Source organism: Thunnus maccoyii, chromosome 16, assembly GCF_910596095.1.
Source record: "Thunnus maccoyii chromosome 16, fThuMac1.1, whole genome shotgun sequence".
NCBI lineage: Eukaryota > Metazoa > Chordata > Actinopteri > Scombriformes > Scombridae > Thunnus > Thunnus maccoyii.
This window is the reverse complement of record NC_056548.1, coordinates 18360299-18380964: the sequence shown is the minus strand read 5'-3', so window position 1 is coordinate 18380964 and position 20666 is coordinate 18360299. Positions and strand designations below refer to the sequence as shown.

General features: G+C 42.6%; 2 protein-coding genes across 4 annotated transcripts in view; both read left to right on the top strand.

The window, feature by feature from the left end:
- Positions 1–92: 92 nt before the first annotated feature.
- On the top strand, positions 93–2270 carry gpx2 (glutathione peroxidase 2). Its single transcript, XM_042388579.1, has 2 exons — positions 93–353; positions 1691–2270. The coding sequence occupies exons 1-2, from the start codon at positions 132–134 to the stop codon at positions 2042–2044; spliced, it is 576 nt and encodes a 191-aa protein (XP_042244513.1). The 5' UTR covers positions 93–131; the 3' UTR covers positions 2045–2270.
- A 2948-nt stretch (positions 2271–5218) lies between these two features.
- Positions 5219–20666, top strand: part of LOC121880735 (signal-induced proliferation-associated 1-like protein 1) — a 36535-nt gene continuing 21087 nt past the window's right edge. The window contains exons 1-2 of one of the 3 annotated variants that reach the window (XM_042388220.1): positions 5219–5540; positions 18029–18092. The gene's annotated coding sequence lies outside the window, so the exon portion shown is untranslated. Of the gene's footprint in view, positions 5541–17379; positions 17583–18028; positions 18093–20666 lie in introns of those variants that run through there. The other 2 variants (XM_042388221.1, XM_042388222.1) reach the window with 2 other exon arrangements.

Below are 20666 nucleotides of genomic sequence, written 5' to 3'. Positions count from 1 at the left end.
TCCTGCAGAGCCATTTGACACCCAAAGCTGAAAGGCAGCTTTCTGCCCTAAGCCAGTCAGGTGACCAGCAGTTGGATACTGTCATACGTTGAGATCCCGTCTCCCACAAGTGTGGAAGCACAAGAGTTGAGATGACGTTCATCGCCAAGACCTTCTACGACCTGAGAGCCACCACACTGGAGGGAGACCCGGTGGACTTCAACGTGTTCAGGGGACGGGTGGTCCTGATAGAGAATGTGGCCTCGCTCTGAGGCACCACCACCCGGGACTTCAGCCAGCTCAACCAGCTTCAGAGCAAGTACCCCCATCGGCTGGTGGTCCTGGGTTTTCCTTGTAACCAGTTTGGATATCAGGTCAGTAATCAAACCTGACACTGCAATATTTAATCTTGACATGGGCCTGAAATCTTTTTTTTTTCTTTTTTACCTTGTGAAGGGAAAATGTAATTAAAAATATTGAGTTCTATACAGAAAAAAATTCATTCAAGAATTAAAGTACAATGAAAAAGTGTACAGCTATCATTGGGGGAAAAAGCTCAAATTCAGCTATTAGCAGTTTACATTTCTTACAGATAACAGCACCAAATAGACGCACTGACCATGCATGAGAGAGGGAAGCATACAAAGGCACACTTTCAACCCCACCAAAGAATACATCCAATCAAACACATTCAGACACACACACAGACACACAATTGTGTTTCCATCACTTCAGAGGACATTCCATTGACTTACATTAATTTCCTGGAGACTTATCTCAATCTTAACCATAACCACCACATGCCTAACCCTAACCCTTACCCTAACCTTAACATAATCCTAAATTTACCCTAACTTTAAACCAAGTCTTCACCCTAAAATTAATGATTTATGTTAAAGGGACTTGCTTTTTGTCCCCATAAGGGAGGCAAGTCCCCACAACATGAGGAATACCTGGAACCACATACACACACACACACACAGACATTCCTTCCTCGTCCACAGTGATATAGGTCTATTTTGCAGACACTTACAAGCTGTGCTTGTCATTTCATTTAACAATTCTATGAATAATATTTAAAAGTTATCAAATTGTTTTTAAAAAAGTTATATTAAACTGGTATTAATGAAAAGTTGATTTTGTGGGCCTGAAATCTCATAAAATTAGTTTATATGCTGATGACATTTTATTATTCATGTCAAACCCTGCTGTGCCAGTTCAACAGTTAATACAAAACATCACCCCTCAGGTGCCAAGCTTTCCTGTTCCCTTTTAGATGTATATTTGGGCATATTTATTGAAAATGAATTCCAGCAGATGTTCAAAGCCAATTCCATCAAATCCATTATTTGATAAAATCTTCCTGGATCTTCTCACATCCAGGCTAGGCTGAGATTTACCTCTTAAAATGAACCTTCTCTCTCTTTGCTTTACCCAATGAGAATGACTGTCGTTTTAGTCAGTATTCACTCATAAAATAATTCAAAATAACAGCATAGTTGCCTTGTGTGCAAACTGTAGCTGGTCTTAAACTTTGATACTACATTAGATTTTATGTATCTCTCGTGTGTGACAAGCTCAATTCCTGTTAAAGCCAAAATTAGCTAATTAAACTCTTAGCTTTTAAGCCTTTAAAATACTGCAATGGAATCTTGAACAGCTTGAACAAATATGATCAATGTCACTCTGATAATGAATGTGTGTTTTGCAGGAGAACTGCACCAATGGCGAGATTCTGAATTTACTGCAGCATGTGCGTCCAGGTGGTGGCTTTCAGCCAAACTTCACCATCTTTGAGAAGTGTGATGTCAATGGAACAAACACGCATCCTGTCTTTGCCTATCTGAAAGACAAACTCCCCTATCCTGATGACGACCCCTACTCCCTCATGCAGGACCCCAAATTTCTGGTGTGGAGTCCCATCAGCAGGATGGACATCTCTTGGAACTTTGAGAAATTTCTCATTGGGCCAGAGGGAGAGCCCTTTAAAAGATACAGCAAAATGTTCCCCACCATTGACATAGAGCCTGACATTCAAAGACTGTTAAGATTAACTAAGACCTAAGAATAGCCTCCACATGTTAATGACTTCTCATCCATAACAGTCAAAGCTGATATGCTGTCCTCCACACTTTTAAACCTTATTAAATGAGGGTGATATTCTGAAACTCTGTGGGAATATTACCTGAGGCCCTATAAGTGTTTAAAAGTAGTGGATGAATAGATTCAATATATGTTTCATACTTTCAAACTTATGTTAATGGACAAAGATAAATCTGCACAACAGCAGACTGTACAGTATTATACCCAGTTTAAACAAATGAGGGCATACCTCAGAAAAATAATAACTTGAAAAACAGGGTATTTCCAGTATGTTTGCATGTGCTTCTTCTTCTTGTCCTATGCTGGCCTGGCCAGCAGATGGTGCTACATACTTGATTATACATACAGATAACTTCTGTCATGCTGTTACAAATTAACATTCACAGCACACACACTCACAAAATGTTTGCACTGGAATAAAAATCTAAAAACCACATTTCGCTCCCATTGATGTATCTTTTTTTAATCGGTCAATTATAATATGTGAGGCACCTTAAAGATGTCTGCCTATGATGCAAATTTGACAAAAATAGGTGTTGTCATGTCTGAAACAGCCCTGTATAGGCATAGTAATGAGGCTTTAAATATAGTAGGAAGGATGTGGAATTGTGATGCATGTTGTCACTAATACGTACGCTCTCTAAAATAACTCCTGCATTATGCATCCTCTGATCTGCTGATTCATTCAGCCTTTGTGGAGATCTTCTTTCTCCACATAATTTACTAGATCTGCATTTCCAAGTAACATCGGCTGATAGGGCTGCAGTCAGTGCTTTACTACCACAGTGACACCTGAAGTCAAGTCCTAAATCATGCATCTAGGTAATCTTCTACCTTGCCACTGTGTAATGAGCTCTCATCCAGCTTTGGTTTTCTATGCACAGTATGCATTGTGAGCAAGGTCTGCAGATTAGCTGTGGATTTTCTGCACATCCGCTCTCATCCACATCAGCCTATGATGTCAGAGCCACAGGCTACACTGGCCAGGCAGTGCCCTAATGTCTTTGGCAAGTTGCTGCAGGGACATTTGTGACAAAAATGAAACACTCAGTTACCTGACACTGTGCAGGGGTTTTCGCCCTTTGCATGAAGCTGCTGTGGTGGTTTTAGTCTGCCTCACTGTCTTTGCATATCATATTTAAAGCCACGTCAAAAGTCAAATTGTTTTTTCGTCATATGCACAGTTAAAACAAATTTCCCTGTACAATGAAATTCTTTCTTTGCCTTCCACTCTAAATGCCGTTTATCAAAGAAACACGAGGTATAGAAATGAGTGTGTGTGTGTATGTGTGGATCTGAATGTGGATGTGGATCTGTTGATCAGTCTGATGGCCTGAGGATAAAAGCTGTCCCTTAGCCTAGAGGTCCTGCATTTCACACTTCTGTACCTCCTGCCAGAGGTCAAAAGTGTGATAAACATGTGTCGGGAGTGGGTGGAGTCTTTGATGCTGCTGCAGGCTCTTCTGTGGACTCTCTACTTGGTGGTAGCTGTCCTACAGAGATCTTCTCAGCAGTCTTTACCACTCTCTGCAGGCGTTTGTGGTCCATGGCAGTGCTGTTCCCATACCACACAGCGATGCAGCTGGTCAAGATGCTCTATATGATGCAACTGTAGAAGCTGCTGAAAATCCTCAGTGACATGACTTTCCTCATTTTTCTTAGAAATTACAGCTGATGTTGTGCTTTCTTGACCAGCTGGGTGATGTTACATGTCCAGGTGAGGTCATTACTGACGTGGAAACAGGAATTTAAAGCTGCTCACGGATCGTCAGCGGTTGATGAGGTCTCCTCTCCTTCCTCATGTCCACAATCATCTCCTTTCTTCCTCCATCTCCATCTCATCTGTGTTGAGAGAGAGGTTGTTGTTGTTACACCAGGTCACCAGACTTGCCACCCCTCTCCTGTATGCTGTTTCATCACCCCCAGTGATCAGACCACTGTGACTTTGGTGTCGTCAGCAGATTTCAGGATGGTGTTGTCTCTGTGTGAGGTGATGCAGTCGTAGGTGAATATAGTGTGTAGAGCATGGGGCTGAGAACACATCCTTGTGGGGTGCCAGTGTTCATCATCACAGTGTGTGAGGTTAGATTTCCACTTCTGACAGATTGTGGTCTGCCAGTGAAGAAATCTAACAGCCAGTCACAGAGTGTGGGGTTCGGGCCAAGGTTGTACAGTTTTTTTGTGAGTTTGTGGGCAAGGACTGGATTAGCTGTAATCGATGAAGAGCATTCTGATGTAAGCATCAGAAGCAAGCACATGTTTGTGGTTTCATGATGCATGAGGGTATTTGATACAGATCTTTCTCACAGGCTCACTGGTTAGTGCCTCACTGTCAGGTTACTAATGTAGCTTATATATTCAGCAAACACTGGAGGAGAAAGACCAGGGGCCTCTCCTGCACCCTCTGCACTGCTCCCCTTCACACACTGCTTGCAGAAAAATATCCCCAAAGATCCTTTATGTATGACAGATGAATTACTCAATTCAATTTGTGAATAATATTGTACACTTGAATAAAATTATAAAATAAAACGATCAACTATCTCATCACATCTGAATTCGGGTAATATGTAAATTATAACTTCAACTCTGGACGATGCTTTTGATTTTCATGTATTTTAGTCCAACAACATTAAGCAATACAATTTTGATCATATTTTTTTTATAGGAATTGTATGACATTATAAAAGTTCATTTTATTCTAATTTCTTGTGGCCATAATTTTTCCAACTTGAACAGAACATAGCATTTGCAATACATTTGCAGTAGATTCACAGTAACTGCACTGGACCCTGTGTGTGTGTGTGTGTGTGTGTGTGTGTGTGTGTGTGTGTGTGTGTGTGTGTGTGTGTGTGTGTGTGTGTGTGTGTGTGTGTGGTTAAATATCATTATTGTGAGTGGAAAGATGTTGCTCATATCAGCTTTATTTAAATTTTGACATGTGAAACCTAGGGCATATAACTGGACGTCGTTTCGTAGTTTCCAACCTCCTATTTTAACGACAGAGTGAGAGCTCTTCGTTTCCCCTCCACTCCGTCTACACACTACAGGTGAGCACAGTTGCCACGGAAACGTTTGCTTTCTCCACGAAGCCTTCTCGCGAGACTCCGGGGCAGAAAGAGAGAGAGAGAAAGAGACAGAGAGAGAGAGAGAGAGAGAGAGAGAGAGAGGGGAGGTTGCCTGAATGATCTCATCCCTCCAGCAGCTGCATAGCGCAGCGAGGCAAACCCGTAACTTTCTATCAAACTTCCAAGTTGCCTTTGAGAGCGACACACCGGGACATTTTCGGTTTAGACGCGGAGGAGGGAACGCGTTTTCCCGCGAAGGCGAAGAAGAGCGCTGCGCAGTTTGTGTTTCGGACTTGTGGGACCTTGTTACGAGTTGAACAAAAGGAGGAAAACCGCCTCGTATTGGGTGTCATCCAAAAAAAAAAAGCTTGAGGTAGAAAAGGAGAAAAGGTGAGTCGGGAGTGTGGTGCTAGTCATGTGCGGGGTGTTGTTCGCGGTACCAACATCTGTCGGCTGTCTGAGGAGGACAAAGCAGATCTTTGTGCTGTGTGAAGCTGCAGTGTATAACCAGTGCCAGTGTTTTTAACTAATAGGACTGCTCGGTAGACGAAGTGCATTCGGTGAGAAACGTTTCTATCACCGGGGCTGTCAAAAATGTATTGGCAGTGTATCCGCTGCGTCGTTGCATGTCAAGGGCATTGTTCCCAGCACTGCTTCACAGAGACGATTCACAGGTGGCACCGTGTACACTACATCACACAGGATGTATGGATGTCTCCCTATGTGACTGTCACCACCCGAAAATCTGTATTATATTTTATTTAGCATGTAATACCTCACACGAGTAGGGGGATCTCAGGCTCCAGGTGATTCCCTTGTGCCACATCTGCCCTGGACCTGAGAGCTGTGGTTGTTTTACAGCCTTAAGAGCCTGTCTGGTTCATCACCTGGTTGATCAGATAAGGCCAAAGTAATTGAATGATGAATAGAGTCCTGCCTAATCAATATGCAATGCTTTAAGTTACATTTTATACATGATGGTGCCCATTATGTTATATTCCCTATTGAATAAGAGTGTGTTTTGATCAGAAAATAACCAATCAGACCCTGCTTTTGCTGTATTCTTGATTTTTGTGTGCAAAACATGCACAAACACAGCGTTTTCTGATCCAAAATAATCAGAGAGACTGTTATGGAACTGAGAAATAATACAGATCATCACGGTGGTGGCAGCCTCATATAATAGGAATGATCTGGCAATACAGAGCTACCAGACAAACAGAGGTTTGTTTGGATAGTAACAACCATGTGCCTTTCAAAGTTCTAACATATGCAGTATTGTGTCCAAGAGGAGCTTATTTACAAAATATCAGCTGCAACACATCTAGTCACCACTATGCAGGTAGGAAATTTAAAAACCCAGTGGCCTCCCCTCCTCCATGAATCATAGTGTCTTGGAGTTGTGTAACTTGACATGAGTCAGGTGAAAAAAGGAGGAAGCTTTGGAGTTGAGCTTTGGGCAAGGATTTTTGGCATTCTTTATAGGCTTAGCTGACTTATCATCACTTATCATACAGCCGCACTGCCATCTTTACTGGTGAGTCTAATCTCAGCTTTGTCCCGTTTGCTTGTTTCAAATCATAGCCATTATTCACACTTGACTGCGTCTTGCTCTTTATGATGGGATTTCTTATAGAGACTTAATCTAATGCAAATGCAGCAGCTTTATATCACTATTGTGTATGCTCTGTTTTAATCAGCCACAATGGGACAACAAGTCTGTGTTTTATGCTGCTGACAGAAATACCACTCAAGGTTAAGATGAGACAGAACTGTTTGGGACTAACAGCTCAATTGAGGACATGAGACCACTTTGCAGCCATAGCATGTTCAGTCCTAAGATGAGTTTTCTTTTTCTGTTTTTGCCGTTCTTATCAAAATGCACCTGCAGCACAAACTCGAAACATGTCTCGTTCCTTGACAGAAAAACCTTTGCTTCTCATGTTTCCTCCTGTGCTATTACTGAAGGACAGTGTTTCTATTTTCACTTTTTCGCATTACACTTCTCACATAACGACAACAATTGTTATTGTGCTTCATTTGTAGTATTGTCTTCCTACCCTGCCCACACATTCACAGAGGGATGTTTCCTGTTGCTAAGTTAAGCTTATGTTTCTTTTGTCTCCTGTGTATTGGCTGGTAGGGAATAGCTTAGGCAAAGATAAAAGGCAACAACAAGAGGAGCATCGTGCTGCTTTATAATTTGCCACTCTAGAATGTGTAGGGTGCAATTATGCTAAGTGGCCATCATTGAAATGCCTACATTAACTGTTTACATTATATAATGAATAATGAGATTATTGTTATCATTAATTCTCAAGTTCAAAGTGCAGAATTCCTTATTGATTTAATGATCCTAATGCTTACATCCAGTATTGATTAGACTAAAGTTTTGACCAAGCTCTTTCTCTTGGCTACAAACTTTTAAAGTTACATCGTTTCTCAAATTTCTTCACCTTTTGTGGATGTGCTGTTCTACCTGGGCCGGATCTCCTGCCACCTTTAACTGCCTGTCACTGATGATAAGCTGGAACAACAAACTAAACAGACCTTGAGATACGGCCCTGAATGATCTGGTGTACCAACATGGCCAATGTCAGCTACAAGGCTGATTTCTTTATGCTTGTTATTTCTACGACAAACATCAAAATGAGTTGCATATTCCTTGTTTTGATGGGACCTTCAGACATAAATAGTTGACCTATATCTTTTTTTTTTTTTAGAAAAAAGAGAAGCTCTGTCAGTCTTAACATGACTGATTGTGTCTGACCAATATTAGTCATCCAATAGTCAGAAGTCAAATGACTTGATGATGATATGGCCTCCAGTGGTTTTTGGTGTGATTGCCTTTTTGCTGGTGACTGATGGGGTTGATGAGTTTGACTGTAATGAGGTGTGACTAGGGGTCTGCGTTTCCTGCTTGCTCAACTGTTGGAATGCTCAGTCTTTGTCTGGATCGGACGATCCACTGTATACCAGCCAATGGAGGAAAGCAGAGGGCTCTGAAGCTACAATAGTGATGATGTAATCCCTTTCAGTGCACTGTCACAGAGTAAATGCGTGCAGACAAAGAAAAATTCCCCTCTATCCCGCCCCACCTGCCACAAAGTTTCGGGAGGTTTGACCTCGGAAAAATGCAGTTCGGACACTGTAATTATCTACACAGCGGAGCTCGTTCACACTGGGAGTTCAGTAGTGGGGCAGGTGCAACATGTTGCTATTGGCTCCGATCTGGCCTGATTGACAGTTGGATCTCCTTTTGGTGGTCTGTTACTTTTATGCTCATGAACTAAAGCAACCTCTTTGTGACTGCTTTCTGTCATCCTTCTCCCAACTCTCAACCCTAAACCAAAACCCACAGTCACGCAGAGATCAGACACTGTGTAATTCCCCTTTTCTGCTCCCATCAAACCTCATCTTGCTGAAAATAGTATGACATGGGGCAGAAATCGGAAGATGGAGAGAGGGGGGAAAAAAAACAGTCTGACAAACAACCACTTAGTTAAAAGAATTTCAAGTGCGAGAAGGAGAAAAACTTTCCATAATGAAATCTGGGATTCTGAGGATGATGTGTTGCTGCAGGCTATCCACTGCCACACAGTGATGACGTGCTCGTTATTGTCTCGACATGTCTGCTACACTGTCTCTCCGTTTGGCTTGCGCACTTTCTCTGGAACAGATTACAGAACTCTGAGGCTCTGAGAGGAATCAAAACATCCAGCAGAGTTGCAGGCCCCGTGCCCCATGCGGAGCCTATGTGGGCAGTGGTGGAAAAATAATTCCACATACAAAAACCACGGAGGTTTCGCTGTTGTCCCTCCTGTGGACAGAAATCTGAGAAGGAGGCAGGAATGCGTGAGGGCTTGGTCATGGCTGAGCTCAAAACAGATCTCGAAGACAGGTCTGTTCAGCTTGTCCTCATTCCTGCTCGTGCTTACAACTGTTTTCATTACTTTCAGGAGCAGCTTTTAGCATGTGATGTGGAGTAAAACAGGAATGCAGGCACAACAACAGTACACAGAGTAAGGTTTTCTCCTGAACATAAAGACACAAGTGTAGGAACGCTATCTAAGTAGAAAACTGCTTTAAAAATAGGGAGGATTCATGCTGGAGTTTGTGTTGTGCTTTGTTTCCTGTGCTGAAACTCTGAAAAATCTTTCCTCATATTGCTCCAAAATTCCACATCCTTTGCTTTGGAACCAGGGAATCCATTTCCACCCTGTGAGTTCCTGCTCTGCTCTTGGTAAAGCTGAAAGGGAAGAATGAGTCCACTGTAAACCAAAGGCTTCTTTTCCTGGACTCAGATGACTTTTTAAACAAATACAAGTTTCAGGTGGTCAGAGCGAAGTGTGCAGGAACTATTCATGTAGTATATCCATGTAGTTCTCTATTATTACCTCAGCCCTAATAGTAAAACGCAGAAATAACTCAATATTGATGTTACAGTTATTAGGCTGTGCAGTGTATAACAGTACACTGTCTGATGACTTTGGCTATAGTCTTTTGCTGTGTTATTCCAGGTGCAAAGGGCAGATAGGGCAGGCTAATAACAAACATGGCTGCTTTCCCAGCCTTTCCTCTCTCACTGCCTGTTTCCTGTGTATTTCATTGATGTATTCCTGGATACCCTGCCTACAGATTTGCGACACAAGAATCACAGCTGAAACTGAAAGCTGGCCTGTAAATATGCAGTTAAGGCATATTTAGCTGAAGACTTGAAACACAGCTTCCTGACCGTTTACCAACGGCCTCTTTCAGTGTTAAATTGCTGGAAGTGTGTGTGTGTTGTAATGTTTCTGTGTCTCTCTACAGAACTAGTGCTTTGCTGTCATTACTAGCAAGGAGGTAAGGTGGTGTTGTTGCCATGTTTGTGTTAATGTGGTACTCATACTTGCCCTGAATGCTGATTAGGTGGAAGTTGCCATTGGGTGTTTGCTATTAGAGCCTGTATATGTCCTAGATGTTCAGCTTTTGGTTCATTTTCAACAGACTCTAGAAACCTAAATCATGTGTTAAAATATCCCAAACAAGTTAGAAAAAACACTCCAGAGGATGCAGATGAGGAGGCTTATACGAAGCTCCCATCAAAACTTGAATGTTTTCCTCCTCTGTGAGTTACAGGGATACAAAATCCTGATTATTATCAGCCGGGGGGATAAAAGAGGGGTTTGTTTGGGGGGGGGGGGTAGCGTGTTAATTGCATTCTGCTTCACTCTGCATCCATGAACCAAGACTCAAACAGAGGAATTACTCGGACAAGTGTCTGTTGTTGTCTGATTAATAAAGCAGATGTTAATTTGCTTGGCTTTTTCTGTTGCGTATTTCACCATTAGTGGGGTTTTTTTGGTGTTTAATGGAAGCAAGAATATTGAAAACACTGCTCCCTGGGTTGCTACTTAAAATGACATGTGGCTTGTGTGGAACTGGCATGGAAGCACGATAAACCGCAGTTGCAGAGCTGGCTGGAGTGTGCCAGTACGTGCAGTGCAGGCCAGCAGCTGTGCAGGTTTGCACTGTGATTTTCTGGCACAGGCTGTGATTTAGCAGGGCACCACAGTTATGCAACACTAGCTGACTTATCGCAGTCCAAATGACTCTGTATGAATTGATTAACTCTGCAGCCTGTCTGTTTATAATTGGACTGGAAGTGCACTGGGCCATGCACTGGACACATGCCAAAATCAATGACTGGAAATGGTTTATGCGTATAACTTTGCCACACTGTTGTTGTGGATTTTGTGTCCTCCTCAAGCCTTTGCACATGCAAAACAGTATGTTTACAGTCTACTTGCCATTTCTGAGAAATAACGCTGGTTACTGAGGCACACCTGAGCTTTCCACTGAGTCCTCAGTTGGGGAATTAGGCTGCCCTCAAAGCTGTAAGGAACAACACATTCAACCAGACTTCTTCAGAGACAGGGCAGAGAATCCCCCTGAGGTTTTCTGCGAGGATAATGAGTCCTTCCTTCAAGCCCCCCACATCCCTCCTTGATCTGTGCTGGTCCTGATGTCAACTCATACTGAAGCTTTACCTCCTTGTCCTCAGCACTGCAGCCCATGGTGTTACCTTGTTAAAATGCTTACCTGGCAAGATCCTTTCCTTATTTATCTGCCTCCATCTATGCAAGCTTAAAAGGGTTAATTACAAAAGGAGTACATCTTCTGCACCAGGCACACAATTAATGTCTGGTGGCAGCAGAGCAGCTATTTGGCCAATGTGAGAGGATATTAATCAGGCTTTCACCTTGACTCTGGCCTTCCAGGTTGGCTGGCTGTGTTTTCCTTTTTATTGCTGCTCTCTCATCTAAAGATCCTATTGTTTCCAAGCTCCTCTGTCACATACATTAGTCAATGGGGAAATCCTTGTACCAGCCGTACAAGGAGTCCAAATGCATCCCATTATGGCTGCCCTTATTCATCAGTGTAATCAAATTAGGTTATGTGCTTTACCCTGATTGCTGCAGAGGTGTATTTGTTGCCCAAGCAGCTGTTGATCGATTGACGGAGCAGTTTGACTGATGAAAATGAACTCCAAAGGGTGTGTAGAGCATCTTATGATAGATTTGATTGCATTCTCTGGAGGCCTTTTGAATAGTCTGGTCAATGCTGCTGCTGCTGCAGTGGAGCTCATGTTTCTAATGTTTGCACCGCAGGGTCCTGGCCTTTCCCAAACTGCCTAATCAAAGCATCACAACTGCTCCTCTCCCATAACATCATCTCGCCACAACCTGTCCAGACAGATCCAGAAAAATGAGGAACAAACCAGCACGTCATTCCCAAAGTATTCCATTCTTAAAATAGGATTTCAGCAACACACTAAGTAAGAACTGTGGGATTCAGAGGAGAGTGCTATCAATTTCTTTGTTGCTGAGGATATTTTCATTCTTTTTTCCTGTCAGACTGTTATCTGATCTGAGCATTTGGCTAATGTGTCTGTGTTTTAGCTAGAAATACCATGTTGTTGTTGCATTGGCACATTTGAGTTTTTGCATGAACACTTGATTGTTTCTGAATTTGTGAAAAATAGAAATATACTTCAAATTATTGTAGTAAGTTTGGTCTAATTAGGATTCCTATTTGGTAGTCCTCTGTGATTTGGCTTGTTTGCTACCTGTATAATCACGCAGAGGATGTGAGAGGACAGGGCTGTGGATGACTTCCAAACATCGCAGGCATCTGTCATATTGACACTGCCACTGTGAGAATCTGTCAGGCTACTGTCGACTGACCTTGCTACTCATACACAGTTGTACACTGAGACCTAACTGCTCTCACCCTGACCCTGTCCTCATCCCAAACCCACACTTACTACGCACACATATTCATGCTCATAAACAGTCTAATTCATTTATTTATGCTTGTAAACAGCTCGTAAACTTGTTTTAGTGTGAAATACAGTGATGAGGATTAAAACTAGCCTTGCAAGTAAAAGGGTCCAAGCTAGTGGCAGTTACCACAGCTTGAGGCTGAAGCCAATGCGGAGTGCAATGCCACAGATAGCCACTAGATGCTGGCTCCAAAAAATCCCTGGCTCCAAATGACTCCCATTCAAACAGCGTCAACTTCTTTCTAGAAATGATAAGTCAATACATTTTTTCAACAAGTCATTAAGTCCTCAATTGCGAAATTCAGGCCCTCTAGTAAGTATGTTGGTGGTCATTTTGGAAATTATTGTTCCGTTAATGAGATTTGAAGACTTCTAGTAGGCTTTGCTGTATGCCATTCAAACTTGCTCAAGTGCAAACCAATGGGTCACCTCACTATGTCCATCATTATATACAGTCTATGGATCAGAGCATGCCAATGCTAACCTGACACGCCACATGGTTTGTTACACAGAACCATCTGAGAAATCCTTGGAAACTGTTTGGAAAAGGGCAGTCACTTTCAAAAGATACTTGGCAGTGATTGGATGAAGCATCTATCAAAGTCTATCACAGCTAACTTCAACCAGTCAAATCAACGAACCATATTACATAGAGGGGAAAGCTGAAGAGAAAACACAACAACAAGCTGCAGTCTGAGATACTTTGAAAGCTAGCAAGCAAGTCAGTGTAACTAGATATGTAGTTATTTAAATACTCTCCAGTTCTGATATAACTTATGCCATAGCAGCACCTATACTAACCTCTTCAGGAGCTGCTATTGTTGCTTTCGAATGAACAGTCACTTCTCACTGTCGTCACACATAAACCATGCCCATAGCTGCCAGTAGTTTCTCATAGGAAACTGATTGGTGCCACATGCGTTTAACATGAAGCCTGACAAGATGGATTCTCGCATGATCTTGTGATCTCGCGAATCCAGCTGCCTTGCAAAATAACCCCAATGCAATTCAGACCTGGAATCTCACTAACCCAGTGCTATCTGGAAGCCAAGAATGGCTCCTTGAGGTTATGCTGCTCCCTCAACCTGACCAAAGTAGTTTGATCAAATCAAGTGACCAACATTATCATCCTCAAGAGCCCTGTGTTTTCAGTGGAATGGGGTTAACATTGATTAGCTTGTTTCCAATAGGAATGATGGGGCCACGTGATTGGCATTCCAATAAAGATTTGCATGCGTCATGCTTGCTTGTTGTCTCTAATCATGTGCATGCTAGTAGCCATGGGCAACAGGAGTAAACGGATGCATTGGCCTGGGCCCAGCTAGCACTGGCACTGGGCAAGTGACCAATACTCAGTGATGGGCACACACATGCACACAGCATGGTGCTCTGGCATGCATTGTGTGTGACCAGTGGATGCCCCCAGCCCCGGGCAGCCAGCAGTGCACTCTACTCCTACTCACTGAACCATCTCATGTCCCGAACCAGCCTTCCCACACTCAAAATACCATGATGTAATTGACATTTTGATTGATGGCTGATGACCCACTCTGTTTATCCTTGTTCAAACTTTCCTACAGCTCTACAACTCTGTTGCTACCAGCAGTTATGTGACATGGATCCAGTGGAGCAGTCAAAATGAATCTGCACATGCTAGATATATAAGATGTGTGAGCAGCACTGTGGGCTAACTCTTGAGTCGTTTTGTTCGTGAGTGGCTGTGATCTGGGAATGAAGTAATAGCAGGCTTGGAAGTGTTTGGCAGCCCCCCGGCTGAACCCCATCCCCCGTCTTCTGGCACGTGGAGAGGCTGAATTATAGGCGGCAAACACACAAACCATTCACTCAGCCCTCCTCCTTGCGTCAACACTGTTAATTATACTGCTGCTACTCTCGCATCCTGTCTATTTTAATCCTCCACTGATGGAAACTGCTTCATCCCAACACATATTTGAGCACAGAGGCGTGTGCCGGCCCCATGCTGAGCAGGAAGTATTTGTTTGCTAACAAACAGGTTCACTGCTTTTCAGATATTAGGAGGGGGATATTTACCTTTTGTAGGCAGAAGAGAGGAAACTGAGTGCCCCTATTAACACCTCTCTCTCTATCCCAGCCCACACCACCTTGTTTGTCAATGCTTACTGGTGGGAAATACTTCCATTGCATTGGGGTTAATCTAAGTGGACTGGTTGCTCAGATCAGCGAGGCAAAATTTCGTCAAACAGAAATAATTGCTGCATGGCTTTTAGTAGAATATAACAAGCAGAAATATTCTAATATAACAGCAATAAACCTACAGCTAATACATTCAAATTCATGACTGCCAAGTTGGGAGTCACTTCACAGCCTACAGGAGCTGTTAGTACAAAAAGTAGGTGAAAGAGACTTTCCAAGAGCTGAGAGCAGTCAGTCACACTAATAATGATAGAATTGAAAAGATTTAGCTAAACCTGTGGCATTGGTGTTTTGAAATCCAAAGCTTTCTCTCACAGTATGTCCTAGGGGGAAAAATCCCCACATAAAACCCCTACATAAACCACATTTTTGTTCACCTGGAGTAAATGGTGCAGTGGGTTGTTTGGAAAAGGTAAGCTATTTGGCAGTGTGTCTGCACGGAAATGGTTGTCAGTATGTGTTTTCTCTGTGGAGCAACATTGAGGTGGAATTGTCATATTAAATGTCTCAGTGTTATTTGAAGCTCCTGTGATAGCTGTGCCACCTGATATATGAGTATGTTGGCCTTTTCAGTGAACCTCAGTAGGCTAATTTTCCTGACATGTAGAAATTCTAGGCAGCCAGAAACACTGATTACTCTGAATTCACTAATGAGTAGCAAAGCCCCTCAAAAAAGGCCATGTTCATGTAGATTTAAAACCAGAGATAGATAAAAACAAAATCTCAAAAATTAGCTGGTGGGATGTTTATCTGCATTGAATAAACACAGCCCTGCATCCATGGGCTGTCCAGAAAAACTTGTTGTTTCAGCTATTTGTAATGAAGTAGTAAATTAAGGGTATATTACAATTTACTTTAAATATAAATAGAGTATTTTAAGTGAATATAATTTAAATATATGATTTTTGGGGCCATTCTCAAATTTTGGACGTTCATACACAGTAGCAATAGCCCAAATCCAATGATAACGCTTTGTGAGTGTGCTTATCAAGTACAGGTGAGTTTTGTTGGAGTAGCGGTTGACTGGGTGAACTTTGGGCTTTATCATCAGCTTTTGGCACAGAGCCACCACTCATGTGAACGTTAACTGCAATTATCTTTATGGTGCTCCATTAGTCTAGTGCCACTTGCACACATGAACCTTGTGTTTGTTTCTAACCAGTGAACCTGTGTTCCACCTATATTCCAGACTGCTGTACAGTCAGATAAATTTCTAGCGATCCCACAAGACTAGTGTCTGGAGCTGCATTTCCACACACATTACTTATAAACTAGAAATATACCAAAACTTATTTCAATATATTTGTTAAACAGAGTTGTCAACTTTCAGTTGATTAAACGTGGGCGCGGCAGTGTTTGGAACAGAGATAAAATATGACACATGACAGTGCAGATGTAGGGATGAAACTTTCTACAATATAATTTATTTCTTCATCACCTCATAAAAATTTAGAAGAGCAGAGTTTATGGTGTAGAGGGCTACAAGTCACAGCCAGTATTTACTGTTAGGTAACAAGCATATTATATGATCCCTCACTGGCTTCCCACCTGCAAACACTGCCCACTGTGTACAATTTGGTGCCCAACCACCGTTGCAGAGTTGAACCCAAGTCTCTGCAGTGGTAGTAATGGAAAGTTGAAAATGTGACAATAAATGCACAATGTGACCACCATGTTTATTTGCATGAACTGTGCATTTTATTGTATATTTCAGATTTGAAATTCTGGTTCTGAATAAAGTTGTAACTGTAAAAAGAAGAGAGGTTGAGGAGACAAATCCTTCATATGTTCTACTCAGCCTTGATTGTACTCTACACAGAGACCATAACTTGCATTTCAAACACGGGGTTTCAAAGAAAAAATATTCTTAGTTTGAGACAGGTATTGCAGAAATAACATCTCAATAAGCTGACTAGGACCAGCAAAGTTGTCTTTGATGTTTTCAGAGACAAAAAGCAGTTTGGTTTGTTTATTCCTATGAACCAAATTGACTGTGTCGTGCTCTTTTAGTTTCTCTGGAATTTTGTGGATTATTTTCAGGGTTATCCTTTGTCATGCATGTGTGTGTCTGAGCCTTTGTATCTGTGTACCTGTCCATGTGCATCAGGAGCTCACTGTCTCTCTAATGGAGTCTTAGGGTTGGAGGAGGGCAAAGAGGGCAGGGAAAGGGAAAGTGCAGCCTAGAGCAGACTTTTAAACCTCAGCTCCCAACTGCTGCAGTTCAGCAGCCAGGAAGCCACCTCATTAGAATTTTTTACATTCCTCTTCAGGCAGCAGTGCACTCCTTCCTCTCCATTGCTCTTTATAATGCACGACTTTTAAAAGCTGACAAGCTTAAATCTGAGCTATAAAGACAAGTCATCTATAACCCCAGCGTCAAATATGGGAGGCACTAAAACAACTTGGGCTTGTCTCTATAGATTAATGTATTTATGGACCATAAAATTGTGAAATTACTGTGCACAATATTTGTGATGGCTTACATATATTAAATCAATTGAATATAAGCCCATTAAGGACTTTGTTCACCTTTTGTTTTGACAGGGTATCGTCAGCTATTAAGTGTATAAGAAGTAGTAATTCTTCTTTACTCTGGATAAGCAGACCACCTAAGCTGTTAGCAGTGCAATTAGATTTTTTTTTAAGGTAAATGGCCCTCCAGGAGTTGGACAAAGACTTTCATTGTCAAACTCCTGGCCCACCCAGATAATGACATTGGGAATAGGAATGGGTTTACCATCACTAACTATAAACTATGTGGAGTGTTTCAAGTGTCTATTTATCCTGCTGTCTCTCCCACGTAAAATGTGAAACCCTTGTGGTGTACTTTCTGGATCAGAAGAGAGGAAGGATCGAGGACACCCCTGCCGGAGATAATGGCAATGAATATATACTGGCGCTCCTCCAGAAATGTCTTCTTGTGTAAGGCTGTGAGTGAAATTCAATTTGCCAGTGTTTAGCTATGCCCATTACTCACTGAACTGTGCTGCAGTGATAGCGAGGGGCCCAGAGTTAGGGCAGAGCAGCACATCACAGAACAATGGCAATGATGAATGTCGATATTCTGCCAAAGGTTTTTGAAGTGCTCCAACTACACGTGCTGTTTGCATTGCGTGTGTGGTCAGTTGAACTATTCGTCAGTTCACTTCTATTTCTATCACAATTTTATTGCGGTGCGCCACTTCATCAGAGGCTGGTATCTCATAGATCAAAGCCTCCAATGTAAGTTGGCTGCTAGGATAGTAGACAAGTCTGTAGTTGTTAAGTCATGGCACTCAAAAGTTTTATAACACACTATCACTTGGACAGTCAGTGCTGCATATCTCTCTAAGACTTTGCCTGAACATGCCCTACTTCTCTTCCCTCCCTCACACAGACGTTCATCACTTCCTCCACTGAAATTGGTGGAATTCCAGTATCCTGGCTCGCGGTTGCATGATGTGAGTATCATTTGTCTGCCAGCAGGTCTGCCTGTTTTTTTCTAAAGGTGTCAGGTTCTCAGGTTTGCTCAATCAGACGGGCAGGTTTGTACCTGGTTCTCAGCCAGATGCATGTACAGGAGGAGGGAGCAGACAGAAAGAGTAAAAAAAAAAAAAAAAAAGAACAAGGCAGAAGTAGACAGGGGAGTGGTGGAGATCCTTTTTTACTTCCTGTGCATCTGTTGTGCTTGTGGCCAGCTGTGGTTGAGCTATACCTCAGTGGATGTGTAGAGACCTCAGCTTACCCCTCACTCCTCAATACTCCCCCTTTGACAGGAAATTATGTTGTGTAGGAGTCAGTGGAGTTGCTACTATTGCAGATTTTTCTTCATCTGAAGCTGTAATTCTCTCTCTGACCGGTGCTTGACCTTCTGGGCAAGTTTGTTCATTGTGGAAGAGTTTGAGGTTTAACTGCAATGTGACTCCAGTTTTCATCATTTATACAAACTTTCCCAGAAAAGTATTTTCCCATGTCACTTTCCCAAATCTCAGTCATCTGACATTTAATATGTGTTGCAGCAGTGAGTAATTAGATTACAAAGCCGCTAAATTGATCCTGATATGATTTTCATACAGTCATGCACAACGCATAAGTCTGCTTATTCTACCGTAAATACACCTTGCTGTTTTTCTATTGGACATTCCTCCATCTTTTTGTGTTCATCATGATCATATCCTCCCAGTAGTTCTTTGTTGCTTCTGTTTCCCTTGTTTACCATTTCTGGTTCAGTCCATCCCTCATCTCTATCTCTCCAGCTCCCAATTCATTTGGTTTTCCTGGCAGGCCTCATATACACAGCCATAGTGAGGTTCCTGTGCCAGGCAGTTTTCAAAGACTTCACTGTGTTGGAATGGGGCCCCAGTCTTGCCCAAGCCAGGACAGAGGGACCTTTGTGCCTGCTGCCCAACAGCCCAGTCAGCCCTTAGAGCAGGGAAAGATTAGGAGACAGGGAGACCCAATGGGCTAAATGGAAGGGTGCCTTTTGAAAGCCATTGGTGTCAGCCAAACAGCCCTTTAGCCCTATTCAACCATGCAGTAATTACAAGCTTGTAGGGCAATCCTTCGGCTCCTTTGTCACAGCTTTTGAAACACTTGCCCAGTCTACTGGGAAACTTCATTGACTCTCAGTTTGGGGACTCAGGACAAGGAGTCTCTCAACTCTAGCATGTTGTCCTTTCTCTCTGGGATAGAAAGCTAGCCAAGCCATCTCAGCTACTGGGATTCCCCTCCAGGAGACCCTGACTTTGAGAATGTGTAGTACCCCAATCTGTGGCTTGATGATGACTCAGGTCTTGTTCTTTTGGTTTATGAGTCAGCTTCTAAGAGTCAGACCCCAGATTTATGTTTCTGATTCATCACACTATTCATCTGTCCTGCTGACTGACTGCTGTCTTCCACCTTTGATTAGTGTATATGTACTTTTTGTCACAAGGTCCTGAATGGCCTTCTGTCTGAATCACCTGTAACACACTCAGGCTGAGTCTTCAAAGGTCTGTGTCTAGACTCGTCCCTACAACCAGAACATCTAATTGTTGCTCCTCAGAGGCATGCCACAATATCACCAGCCCTTCGTCAACATCTGTATCACCGCTTTGCTCATCTCTCAATGAGCAAAGCGGTGATACCAGCTGGGGAGGTCAGAGCCCCAATTATAGGAAGTTAACCTCATTTAGTCGACAGGCTCAAGCTGTCCGGACATGTCCCACAGACCTGTGAAAAAGAAAAAGTTGTTAAATTCCGAAGGGGATGGATGGATGGAGGGTGGCAGGATGGGTGGAAAAAGAGACTGTGTTATGTTGTGGGTCTTTTATTTTTTCTTGGCTTCCACTACACTCTGGCATTTTCAGCCCATCTCTCTCTGTCACATACGCACACACTTAAAATGTATACAAGGCACACTTTTTCAGTCTCTATGTCAAACTCTTCCCTTTAATCTGACAAGACTATGAAGCCTGTCGTCTGTCTGAGTGAATGTCAGCAAAGAGATTAGAGGCCCTTTTTCTGGGACGTGTGTGTGTGTGTATGTGTGTGTGTTTCGTTCTATTCATCAGTCTGTCCCTGCGGACACTCTGCAGCATTAGGGAATGAGGCCCAACACTCTGGGACTGGACCTGCAGTTTAACGTACATTCCCAGACTATTTTCATTCTTATTCATGTCAGAGAATACAGTGTTAGTAGGACATGAATGGGTTTTATTATTAATTAATGGGTTTTTATTAATCTGCTTCAGACACATACTCTACTCCCATGCCCCAATGAACAGATGCCCATTCATTAGAGAAGTGTATAGACTAGAATAGGGTTGGGCCGCTGATGGCTTACAGTCATCGAGCCCCCCCCCCCCCCCCCCCCCAGGTCCTCAGCAACAGTGGGGCACACCCTGCCATACACACTCTACCACACACACAGACACACCAATTCTGTATGGTCAGCCTGGATCAAATCTGCATGCCACACAGTAAACTACATCCAGCGGAGATTGACAATAGCCACAGACACTGGAATTACAAAAGAAAAAAAAGCCAGATGGGCA